At 38.9% G+C, this 13,802-nt stretch overlaps 1 protein-coding gene across 2 annotated transcripts in view; it reads left to right on the plus strand.

Annotated features, from left to right (window-relative positions):
- The window catches only part of ST6GALNAC5 (ST6 N-acetylgalactosaminide alpha-2,6-sialyltransferase 5), a 116,511-nt gene that overhangs the window by 70,112 nt on the left and 32,597 nt on the right, over nucleotides 1-13,802 (plus strand). The window contains exon 5 of one of the 2 annotated variants that reach the window (XM_074876319.1): nucleotides 2,690-5,051. The exons of the other annotated variant lie outside the window; for it this stretch is intronic. Coding sequence (XP_074732420.1) covers nucleotides 2,690-2,921 — 232 coding nt within the window. The 3' untranslated portion in view covers nucleotides 2,922-5,051. Of the gene's footprint in view, nucleotides 1-2,689; nucleotides 5,052-13,802 lie in introns of those variants that run through there. 2 annotated transcript variants of the gene reach the window in all.

Raw genomic sequence — 13,802 nt, forward strand, 5'->3', positions numbered from 1 at the left:
TCAGCCAGCAGACCTCCACCCATCAGGCAGCACCCATCAGGTAATGCCTGAACCCAGCAGGGTGCCCAGACCATGCTCCTCTGCCTCTCTTGCCTGCCAGGCCCTATGCAGCTGCTGTTCCTGGACTGTTTCTAACAGGACACTGCACAAAATACAGTGCCCTGTTACAACCTAGAGCTAAGGACATCCACTTAAGATACTCTTCATGTTAGCTTCAGAGCCTCTGATGTACTGTGGAATCCCTGTCTTCAAAAGGGAAATCCATTGCTAAAATATCCACTGGTAGAATACTGATAACATGAGTGATAAAGTACTTACTGGGAGGTACAGGCTTCAAAACTGGCTTCAAAGAGGCAACAGAAGAGCGTAACCCTAGGTAAATACTAAGTTATCAGAGTGAGGGAGAAGAAAGAGAACCATTATCAAGCCTTCTCTCCTTCCTCTCTGCACCTGATCCACCTGTATACTTTGGGGTTTGTGTGGAGAAAAAAAAAAATGACCAGCATTTCTATAGATCTCCATGAGAAATCTGATTACGGTTATCACCATCCTCCATTGCTAACTTCAGTGTACAGCGAAGGAACAGGGAAGAGACATACAGCATTAATTTCCTGCTTTTTGCTCTTCCAGGTCATCTTCTACAAACCCAACTCAGGCCTTCATAAAAAATGGGGTGGGGTGGGGCAGCAGAGGGAGGATCCCAACCAAATGTACCCGGAGGTATCGGGGCCAGCAGCCCTGCAGGCTCACTTTGCAGTACGGGGCCCTCAGCAGTTAGTTAACTTATTTCCACTGCACTTGTTCAAAGTCTGTTGGAGATACGATTTCAACTTTAGTAATCCTAACTTTAAAGCAGGAAATTTACATCAAGCAATATAGGTTTACCCTCAAGAACACAAGAGTAAAATCCAGCTTCACTGCAGAAAGGAAGAGCAGTCTTAATGAGAGGCAGATGCCTATTTGTTCAGTAGTTCTTAAGAAAAAATGAATCACATTAAAATGTATCCTGTTAGATTTACAGTAACCATACAAATGATTCATTTAAGAGATTATAATAAGAGGACCAATGTATCAAAAAAGTATGTGAAAAATTAATTGAAGATTGAGATCTAATAGTTGTAGCTAAAAAAAAAAAACCAGAACATTAAATTTCTATACGAAGGGTATTTTTTACTTTACAAATGTTTTCTGTAGGTGAGGTATTGAAGGATTTTTTTTTTACATATTCCAGTGAGAATATATACAGTAAATTTAGAATCCATCTAATGCTAGAAATGTAATTTTATTGTTATTCTGGTCTTGTAAGATTGATCACCGTGTTGTGTTACCAGGAAGCTAGATTGATTGAATTAAAGCATTAATCTAAGGTGCAAATGGAAGGCATCAGCAATGTCATATATTACCACTGCACAGACAATATGGATAATGGTAAAATAAGAAAAATTAAGAGAATTTCATAGGTGACAGAATTACACAGTAAAAATAATGACCAGGACAGAATACTGACAGATAGTGGATGCATTCAGTTGAAAGTGAGCTTAAATATTAGCTCTTCAAAATGAAAATAATCAACTCTCTATTAGAGCTGACAGCCCGGAATCTGCATGAGATTTCTTGCTCTTGTACTAAGGGCCTGTTCAGCTCAGGCTTTAACATAGAACAGTCCCAAGGCTTGGCTAAATGGTAGTATTTGCATTAACTTTTCTGCCACTACAAAATAGTTTGTTGGTAGCAACTGTGGAGATGGGAACAATTGGGTTATTCTGTCTGGGACAGCTATCTCTCTTTGAATTTATGACAGAGACACTGTATGAGTTCTTGTCAGCCCAAAATGCCTGTGCCCAAAGTAAAAATGTATTGGTTACAGTTTAACGTAGAAAATAAAAGGAGAATTAATCACTTTGGCTTACTATAACAGAGATTGCTTTTTACGAATGTAACATTAAAACATCGAGGTTAGAACTGCTAAAACAAACTTTATCTGAAGTATCTAACTGCTCTTTGGCATATCCTGTGTGTCCCCACATGAGTACTTGCCTCTTGCTGGTTAATGCCGATGAGCTCACAAGGACACAAGACGCTATGGGTGAACAGTTTTAATTTTTAGCTTAGACACATGAAAGCTGCCATTGTAAAATGAAAAAGAACTAATTTCTACCTCAGATGTTTGATTATAAACCCAGCGACTATCAGTGACCTGGCATGCAGATACACCCATTGAAGTTGTGCACTCAGAACCTCGTGCACCATGCTGGGAACGTTCAGCTGAGCTGATGTGACACAGATAACCACCTCCCCTCTATCTTCCCCTTCCCTTTCTTCCCCCAGTTCAGTAAATACCTCTGCAAGGCTTTTTACAAGTCACAATCTAGATATAAATCTCTTAAGCAGTTTGTTTCAAATTTCAGAGTAGTAACACAGCCCTGCAGCACTCTTGCTTGTTTTTGAGCTACTGCTGTCCTTTATTTAACTAGGAGGAGAGGATTAAACAAAAGTAATAGAAAGTGCAAAGAAAACACCTTTTTCCCATTCTGATGTATTAAATATGCAAGAAACATACAGCTACCTAGAAATTTGGTTTAACTGGGAGAAAAGGTGGATTTGAGCCCATCCGTTTATTAAAGATAGCATCATTTCAATCAGTAAAAGAGAACATCCTGGGCTTCCATCTATTTTCTTTCTTCCACAGGGATCCTAATCATCTTTCAGTACCTTATCATTATTATGAACCTTTGGGACCTGATGAATGCACAATGTACATTTCACACGAGCGGGGACGAAAGGGCAGTCATCATCGTTTCATCACAGAGAAACGAGTGTTTGAGAACTGGGCACGGACATTCAATATTCACTTTTTCCAACCAGACTGGAAACCAGAACCACTCGCTGTAAATCACCCCGAGATTAAACCAGTGGTCTGAGGGATGAGTGCACAAGGCCGCAACCACAGCCACCTACTGTGTCAGCCTTGGGGGTGTTGGACCTTCTGGGACAGCAAGGCAACCTAGAGGAGAAGGGTAACAGGATTTGCAGCCGATAACTGCAACAGCAGTCAGGAAGTTATGATGAAGGAGCAGAGCGTATCAAGAGTACTTTCTGTCGAACTGTGTATTAATCCAGTATATAGCCTCTTCTGGCCATCTGACTTCCTGTATGTGTATGTGATTTGTGAAAAACAACCCGAGTATCATTAACAGATTGTTAATTCATTATGGTTTTTTAAAGTACAATGCCACTGAATTTTCATAGTGAAAACTTAAGTATTTATTTAATGGAGGTTTTTATGCAACCTAGGCCAGTATTTTTCTAATTCACAGTTACATGGTTGTTTATCTTTCATAATCTTTCAAATCCAAAATTAATATTGCTGATGGTTTGAAAGGCCTAGCTTTTTATTTATAAAATTTGTTGGGAAAATATGATTCTATATAGCATGTAATTAATATTTGATCTGGAAATGTTGCATTTCTTTTAAAAATTTTGGGCTCTGTTCCAGCCTAAAGCCTTTAACAGCAAGAATGGTCCCATGTGCAGATCTAGCTAACTTTACATTCTGACATCTCATGTTAATATGAAAACGGTAGTGAAAATTCTGTTTGATATTAATGTGCATTTGCTGCTGTGCTATCAAGCTGCTGGTTTTTTAATTAGGGGTGGGAGGAAGGAGGGCAAAGTTTATCCAAAAAAAAATCACTGGCTATAGCAGCATGCTTTTCAGTGAAGAGAAAAGGCTAAGGCTGGAGAGGTTGTGTTCTGTTTTGCCTCTTGTAGTCCTGCAAGAGGCTGAAGGAGCACCCAGTCTGAGACAACAGACTACACACCAGGCAACAACTGCTTGGAACAACATGACCAAATTTCTGCAATCAAGAAGTTAAACTACCAGGTACGACAATACCAGCCATAGTAGCCAAAAAGATTACAACACTCCACCTGCAAAAATCTCTGCCTTCCACTGTTCCCAGATCATCACTATCTCAGAGATCCTGGACAGCATTAGAGTTGGGAAGTTAATAGTTCCACGAGTACAAAACCGGCTCCTTCAAAAGAGCAAAGTGACACTTGGCAGTTTTTTTGTGAAGTACACATGCAGAGCGAGTCCCTGCAAAGCAAGGGGATGGACAGTGCTAGTGCTGTATATGGAACCTCACAGTGTGAATTACTGGGTTACATTTGGCTTGTGAATAAAGAAGATTTCAGTTACAGTATTATTTTTCCTTTCGCCTCACAAATATTAAATCTCTAATTTCTTCAAAGTAATCAGTAGGAGTAACTATTGCATGAAACATACCTCAGGTGGCAACAGGTGTCTCTCATAGACAAATACTAAAGCTAGAACAAAGATATTACCTTAAAAAGTATAAATCCAAGAAGATGACCTCAGAGGTGACACGCAGAACTGTGACTAAACTCACTATCATTTAAACCCACTTACAACACAGAGTCTTCCTCTTTCCAAAACTGGACAGCAAGAGCTGCAGCTGCTCTACAGATACCCCAATTCTCTGGGGACAAAGTGACTGCCCTGTCAGGGGCAAAACAGTGTTAGCACTGCCTGGACCTGAAGAGCAGGCCTTCACGAGCCACTCTCCTTGCTGCAGCCCTCCCCACTATCAAAGAGCAAGAAACCATAACCTATTTTGCCTTAAAAGCTTTCTTTTTGTGTTCTTCCTGGTGCACACCACTCAGCATACAAACTGAATGCAAAGCTCTACTATTGCCAATTTCTTGTAACCTGTCTCTTGTCAGCTGATGTTTAACTCTTCCTCTTTCACTGATTGCGTTTTACTCCTTCCACTTGATTTCACAACATTCTACAAAAAACAGAATGAATTTTGAACTAATGGTAATTTGAACATCCCTTTCAGCATGTGTACTGGGGCGTGTATCCGGCATATATTGCTCAAATTGATGAACTCTGTCAAACTGATTTACAGATCATTTCTAATGTGACTGCAAGAGATGGTACAGATCACAGGAGGTCCTCTGATGCCACCATACTTTTGTTATTTTATTAGTGATATAATAATAAAAGATCTTGTCATTCTAAAATAGAGCTCTTAGTTTTTCCATTAGTCAAGGGCTGCAGGATACGTATGCTAAATGTTTAGTTACGTTATTGTTAAAACCAGATCATTTTAAAATAGATTACACTGATCTACTTTTAGTATACAGTAGAAACATGGGGACTTGCCAGACTCCATTGTGCTCCACATGCTTGTTTCCTGTCTGCAAGACTGTTCAATACCAAGTAGCTCAGATGAAGCATTAAGAATGTGAAAAAGAGACATGGGCTAAACTGACACTAAATCTCCTAACTTCTAACAGAGTGAAGCTAAGGATTCTAAATATTGCTTCTTCAGTTTCTGTTAATAACAACTATGTGTTTTTGTTACCCTTACACACATCCAGGCTTTTAAACAAAACAAACCCCAAACTCACTTTAGTCTCATCGACCTCCTGTGAAGTTTCAGCAAGTTCCCCCATCTAACTACAAAAAGTATGAAAGAGTATTTTCTACGAGTAAGTCACACCTGCATATATAAAACTCACTGCAAAAGGCATTTGATGGAGCCAAGCAGACAGCAAGTTTTAAAGAGGATTGATCACACAGATTTATACAGAATATAAATCCAGTCCAAAAAGCACAAGTTATCAGAGTGCAAAAGAAATGTAAATAATTTTTAAAGTGCTGCAATTTTAATTTACAAATTACTGATGTATTTTTCTACAAAAGCAGTTTTTGAACTACAGTATATTCTGCTACATTTCAGCCTGAAGTAAGGTTTTATGGCCTAGTTATAAAACAAACAGATTTATGAGAGAAAATGCTGTCAGACCTGAGATAAGTAGTACAAACTAGGCACTGCTGCCATTCTCTGGTTTATGCTGTCATCTTAGACTCTTCACTGTAATTTGATCGATTCATGATCTTCAGCACGCATCATTTCACACATTAAAAACAGTTGCAAAACAGTGTTTACAGACATCAGCAATTTTAAGATCTATGTTACTGTAGTTCTGAACTCCTTGCATACCTTACGCTTTTATGCTTGGCTTCATCAGAGCAGCTATTTTTCATCTTGAAGAACCATAGCTCTTATGCCGTGATATGTGCAACTGAAATTGAGAATGGTTAAGAAAATACCTCTGCAACTAACAACAGAAAAATGCAACTATTGCCTTCTGTTGTTTTGGCACAGTGGTTGCAAGATGCCCAGCTAACAAACAGCATCATGACACAAAGCAAAAGCACGACACACTTTGAGAAAACCTTCCACCCAGTGTTAAAACACCTCAGAAAGACCAGCTAATTATTCCTGGGTAAGGACACTCAGCAAAGAGGAGGTTAAGAAACTTACTAAGACCAAGTTACAGCCTTAGAACTAGATTTTGGAGAGATTCGGGTCTGCTGACAGCTACTCCTGGCTCTGCCCTGTAGAACACACAATGACAATTCCATGTATTACATATACATACACACAAACAGTTTAAATTGATAAAATTCTGCAAGAGGTGCTTACCTGGGTCTTATCCTGCAGTACTTCTCAAGTAAACTTCATAGGAAATTAAGTGATTTTTACCCAAAATAAGAAGGCAAGGACACAATAATCTAAAAATAGCTGAAAAAACACTGGTGGATGGGGTGCAGGGAATCTAAAGAGTAAGGAATAAAAAGCAGTTTGCACTATCTAGCTATATTCTCCTGGAATATGAAGATCGAAGTCAGGCTGGAGCTGACAGAGTGGAAAGTTGTGGGTCAGTCACAATGGCTGTCCTGCAGAAGTTTCTTTTCAATATTCTACAAATTGATCACATGTGCCACAAAAACTCTTTGAAAAATTCTGATAATCACCTCTGACTAATGAAAGTTAATTATTTTATTTGATGCGAGGAGATGCAATTTCTAGTTCAATTAAAACATAGCTTAGGGATAAAAAAACATAAAGAAGCGGTTATACAGTGAAACAGTACTTGTAAGACAGTGAAATGTAGTGCAAGAGAATAAAGTACAGAAACCTTACAGGTATTAATACTCCATCTTTCCTGGTACATCAGTTAATACTGATCACTTTGAGTTTCCAGATGCCTACTGCCAAAGCACACCTTGCATATCACAAGTATTAAGATTTTATAGGGAGAAAGGAGAAGAAAAAAAAAATTAAGGACAATCTCCTTTAAAAAAACCTAGGAAATATGAAAGGGCAAGAGCCTAAGGTGGTGAGAAATTTCTTTGTACTGAAGCAGAAAAGTATAAAACTCAAAAAGATGTTTTATAAAATGGCTGTAAAATGGCTCTGCTTATGCTAAATACCATTAAAACTACTAGAGTGTTAATGTTTTCTACACTGAAAATAACAACAAAACATGAAATGTCAAATGATACCCTTTGAGTAACCTGTGGATGGAGTTTCAGTATCACAGTGGAAACAAAGATGGTGCCTTTATCATGGCTGACTGTAGCACAGGCTCCACGGCAAATGCAGACGTGCGGAAAGAGGCCGTGAACCAGCATCTCCTTCCCTTCTGTGGCACCCTCCCAGGGGTGCCAGCAAGAGAGCACCCGCTGTCACAGGACACACTCCTGCCCTGCCAGCACAAAAGGAAGACATCTCTTCCTGTTGTCTGTCGTTGAATACCAGACCAAGCCAGAGAAACTACTCAGCAGGTGGTGAACGCATGGTGTCCTTGTTGACTGTGGAGTACTTCGGGAGTTGTCAGGAAGACAGAAAACACAGGAAACAGCAGACAAGCAACCCCAACAACCCAGACAAGTGGGTGGAAAATTGTAACAACAGAATTAGCAGTCACGAAGAAGATACACTGGCTAAGGTGTAATACAGCTTTTGTAAGAAAAGTCATGCCTGGCAAATCCAGAATTCTTCAAAGTTCTCTGAAGCAAGTGGACAAGAAGATCCAGGTGATGAATCCACTTGGGAGTTCCACAACTGGTTTTGCAAGGTGTCTCTTAAAAGACTTCCAAAGAAGCTATGGTACCACAGGGTAAAAGAGAAGATCCTCACCTATGGAACTCATCTGAGCACAGGAAATAAGGCTAAGAGGATGCATCATCAGCCTAAGGCTACAAGCAGAATTCCACAGGAAAATGTCACAATGTGTTTTCTCTGCTTTTCTGTACTCTTCCCTTGGCACCTACCATAGGTAACTCCTAGCCACTGGATACATGAGCTGGACTCTGTCCAAAAAAATAGATAAATAAAAAAATACAAAAAAAGGTATTGTACCCAGTGAACATCAACTTGTACGCTAGAGCCCAGTTACAGTCTTGCCATACTGACAATGTGCCAGGCAGCCACAAGATCCAACAACAGTAACTGCATTCTCATCTTACTGAAAGCGATGTCAAAGCATCTAGCTCAGATGGAGAGCAAGACTGGACCCTTTTTAACAGCCAAGGAAAGTCATCTTAATAATTTGGTTTCTCAGAACAGGTTTATCTCCTTTAGGAGATGCCTAGCAATATTTAAATCTGCCAGCTTCTTTACATATCCTGGACAACTGTTAAGATAACATCAGTAGCTTTTAGGACATTAGATACTTCCTGAAGTACAGGAAGGATAAAGAGAATAATGTATATTTAGCAACGCGTTTTATGACTTTGCTGACCTCACTTTGGCTATTGGATCAGTCAAAGCCTATTACTTAGGATCCAAACATAAAGCATGATGCAAGTCTGTTAATAGTAAAAGGAAGGGAATTCTGAAGGGAACCATTTGGTGTGGCTGAGTTTAACGCAAGAGCTTAGGTTAGGTTTATGTTTTAACAAAAAAGGCAAAAGTGAACAGATTTATAACCTCTGAGGATCTGCTTCCCCCCATTGCATCCTTGCTGTAACCAAGCTGCACACAAAGCCTGAACTGAAAGAGGTTACTGGTATTCTGTGGGGCTGTTCATTTGTGTTGGACAAAATTGGAACATTTCCCAATACAGCAAATTTTTTTTAATATGGCTATACATCTGTAGATGAGCATTACATGAAACACTAAAAAGCTATTCCTTGTCACTCCACTGCAAATGATATTGCAGAGAAAGAGCAGATATACAGAAATGAGCAAGAAAAGCAAGTGCAGAAAACCTGTACACACACACACACAAAAAAAAAAATCAAAGATAGGGACTACTGCAGAGAAGGGTATGTAAAACAACTGTACAAAATACAAACATACATTGCAATGATACACTGATGGCCCTATTTGCCATTCTACTTGCATTATAAAGACCAAAGGAGGTAAGGGGACCCTAAAATTATCACAATTTGAGCCATGATATTTTGAGCTACAAACTTAACCTGGGCAGGAAAACCAGTACAGAAAAAGTAACTTAATGAAAAACAAACTAATGCTTAGTGATGCTCTTCACTAGTAAATATCGAAGCATCTGACAAAGAGAGTAAGTACCATTATATTGGAACTCGATATAAAGTACAGAGCCTAAGCTTAAAATGCCCACTGCAGGCAAAACCAGTGGACCTGGTCAAGCATATAATATATGACAGCATTATTCTGGTAAGGCCTGTTGCAGGCAAGAAAGGAAATATATTTGCTATTTCAAATTAGTCAACTTTGACATAGGGACTAGTATGACATGCCACATACCTCCCAGATAAACCACAGCCCAGTGGCCTGGTCTCTGCAGAACTATGTAGTATGTTGTGTCACCAAAGCTATGTAGCAGTCATCAGTGTGAAAAAAAGTCATTTCATAAGAAATAGCATCTATGCTAGAGCTTTGCCAGCAATGCCATTAGACTACTGAAACAGTCTGTTCCTGATATAGCTTGTTCTGTTCAACAGGTTGCTGTAAACAAACTTCTGCTGATACGAGTCACATCTCTATTAAGCCTGTTGGCCAGAGCAGCAAAACCGGCTCAGTTTTGGACAAGGCTTCAGTGTTCTTTGCGCATATACATTAAAAGAAAGGAAAGACAAAAAAAGTTAAAATTTGCACAGGGAAGGTGACATGGCACAATCAAACATTAATAGATGTATGTCTTCATAAACTTTGAACTGAAACCTTAAACGCTATCAATTTAATGACTAAATCAGGCAGAAATACTCATTAAGGGAAAAAAAGTAACTCATTTTGAAGAACTTGCAAATGAAATTAGTGCTATAAAATACTGATTTCAGAGTACATTATACAGCCTATGCAAGTTTTCATCATAAAACACCAATGCTTTCAAGATGCATTTCACTATAGCGTATTATTTTTAAAAGTTCACAGAAAGAGAGAAAGCAAAAATAATAGCAGAGTGCACACAGCAGAGGATATTATCTTCCATGAGAAACAGTTTTCTCTGGTTTGGTTTTTTTTTAAATTTGCCTTTCACCACTTAAAAAATGCAAAAACTATTATGCTCATTATTGTACAGAAGTGTGGAAGTGATGGTTGAGAAGAGTTTTTGTGGCACATGTGGTTGATTTGTAGAATATTGAAATGAAACTTCTGCAGGACAGCCATTGTGACTGACCCACAACTTTCCACTCTGTCAGTGTCAGCCTGACTTCGATCTTCATATTCCAGGGGAATATAGCTAGATGGTTGAGAATACACTTTCATTATATACACTGCTATTTTCTGTAGTTCATAACTTTATGGATGATTAGTCTCTTGGGTGACATATTTTACGCTCATCCTCAGTCTAAAGGTGAATTAGTCTGGAAGCATGGTAAGATTCCACCAGGTCACACACAGCTCTGACACAGACAGAGCTGGAAGATCTGCACACAGGGACACCTAGTTTTCTGCCGCCGCCAATCGTTGGCCCCATATTGTACCATATACAAAAGTTGTCTTCTCTCCAAATGCCACAGACTCTGTGAAATACACCATTCCACTTCATGAATTGCCTTCCACTTCATCTATTTTTATCAAGTCCATATAATCCTGAACTTGTAGAAGCTTTTCAGCTCACAACACAACATACTGGATCAAATCTATTTACCAGCAACTGGCAGCATCTCATTTCCCCATCTATATTGAAGGGCTAATTGGCTCAGTTTTTGTAAGTCTTCAGCCCAGAAACAACTTTTTATTCCTCCCCTCTAAGCATCCATCGGAGAAGAGAAAGAAGCAGCTCTCAAGCTTCAAAAAAACCTTGAATGACATGCTGTTGCTATCAGGATTGCCAGGGCTGCAGACTTTACTTGTGTCTCAGCAGGACAGTTAGTCCTCCAAAACTCTTTTACAGCAATAAAGTACAACACCTCCCTGTCCTTATCACTTTGCAAATCCTCTCCACCCATGATAAATTCACAGCTGAATCTGGTCTTTGTTCTTTCACAAATCACTGATTTAGTACTATGTGCAACGCAGCCCTGCTTTAGCATGGGATGATGCCCACCTGAAGGCACATTAGGCCACGAGATCCATTCACTTCCAGAATGTTTCATGGATGTGGTACCAAGAATGGACATCCCTGACTGCTGAAACAAGAGGTGGAAATGGGCTCAATTTTTAGACACTCAGCAACAGAATTAGAACCAGATTACATTTGCTTTTCTGTAATCAGTAACGTAGACCAGCTTTTAGGGGGAAAAAACAACTGGAAAAAAAAAAAAAGTCCACTCTCTAGATGCACTATCGCTAATGGTATTTGTGAAGATACTTTTGAACAGTCTATGATCTTTGCTTATGCTAAGATGACAGCATCTTCATGGTGAGAGTCACATAAATATAAAAAGATTCAGCTGGCATAGACCAATGAAACGCTGATTGTCTCATCACTGCTCAGGCTTCTTTCTCCACTGATTTTTGTAGGAATCTCACTTTTCAGTCTGTTACGGAAGCGTAGCTGAAAGTCATACAGTTGTGTAAACATTTAGGCATGGTCATACAAAACAGCATTCCCAAATATGTACTGCATTTCATAGACAGTTCAGAAATCAAATGAAGTGCAGAAAAATGAAAGAATGTGTATGTAAGTATAACCCTAATCTTAACTTACCATTTCTTCAGTTCAATAACAGTAATGCATTTCAATACATGATCCTGAAAGAGAGCTGAAAAACTGAAACAACTTATATTTTTATCATCCATGAGCATTCAAAACAGTGTCTATGAAACCCATTGTAAGACCTGTCAATGCAGTTACACAGTACAAATATGAACGTACAGTATTTTTCAAGCATGGCATGCTTGGTTCACAGACCTATCTATGTAGACTCAAAATGCTGAAATTTAATTCTGCTCTAGAAGTTTCTATGCAAAGAAACATCAAGAAACCGCCATCTGGCTTGTTTTCTGGATTCCATTATAAAGATAATCTGTGCACAATGGAGGAAGCATCTATACTGCACAAGCACATTGTTTGTCCTGTAAAACACAAATGGTTTGTGAGTGAGAACAAGCTGGCTGGTTCCCAGAGCCCAGATCCCAAACAGAGTTTGAAGGGCTTTCAGGGAGAATTAAAAGATTACTAACTTCAAATAAATAAACAAACAAAACACATTTACATACAATTTTTTGACATTCTTTGACATTTCTACACTTCCTTTCAGACTACAACTATTCAAGGAATAAAAGTTAGCACAGTATAGAAAATACTGTCTTGTAAGTGTAGCACAGGCAACTTTATGGTGACACTGAGAATGATCTATTTCAACTCACTTTGTGCATATAAAAATGTTAGAAATGCCTGAAGCATAGTTTGCTGCATTCCAGTCAAATTGTTGTTCTCTCTTCAAATTAATCACCTTCACAGGCACACTTACTGAGTGCTTCTATTCATAAATTGCATTTTAATAACCCACCTAATTGCCTCCTTTTCCCCAAGCAGATAAGCTTTTAAAAAGACAGCATCTTTGGTATCTTCTGCTACTTCCAAAATTCAGCTGAGTTCTGTAGATGTTTCTATCACTTCCTGCAAAAGGTGGCTGAAAGAGGGAAAGAGAAAAATTGAATAAGGCCTGAGGAGTCTGAGTAAGTGTAATTGTAACTGAAGCAAGGCACAAAGCTCTATCAACTTCATTTTTGCCACTTCTTAAAGTGTGACAACTTGCCTATAAAATAATTAAAAATATTAATTACAATTGAAAAACAGTATCAAAGGCTGAATTAAAAAAATGAAAGCCAAGCAAATCCTCTAAGAAATTCTGTAGGATTCATTTCTATACTGTGTCCCTCTGCATTTCCATACAGTCTGTCTACAACAGATCTTGGTTGACTGTCGCACTACAAATAGCTGAAGGTGGGGCAGGGAAAGGTTTTCTGATTTTAAGAAAAGTCACCATTGTAGCAGATTTTGGACACAAAGTCATTGCTTATGAAGGGTGCTATCCAAAAAACCAACCCCAAAACCCAACACATTGTGAGGAGATCCAGAGATCCAGCACTAGGAATGCTGCTCTGAGCCCTTCAACTCCTCCCTCTCCAAGGGAGGCACTTGCAGCAACCAGAGCTTTCATTTCTCACATTAAGTTGCATTGTTGTTGGCAGGCAATACCTGTCCATCAGTTATACAAAAACTTCTCATCAGCAAACTGGGAAGAAATCTAGTATTATTTATCACAGAATATCTGTTTACCGAACTGTAAGGACAGTGGTGTAGGAATGCTTTTGTTTTAAATACAGATTAATTCCTCTTCCTGGTGCTTAGTGCATGCTACTAAAAACAACTCCTGCTGTTCACAGAAAAAGCACAACAAAGAGGTGTAGCAGGCAAGTGTTTACCTCCTGATAAGGGATCATTCTGTACCTTTATCCTCTCCAAGCCTAGAAGATGTATGGAGAATAAAAAATAAGGTTTTAATGCTCAAGAGATGTACTACACTGCTGGTTTTATTG

This window comes from Strix uralensis, chromosome 8 (genome assembly GCF_047716275.1).
Source record: "Strix uralensis isolate ZFMK-TIS-50842 chromosome 8, bStrUra1, whole genome shotgun sequence".
Taxonomy (NCBI): Eukaryota; Metazoa; Chordata; class Aves; order Strigiformes; family Strigidae; genus Strix; species Strix uralensis.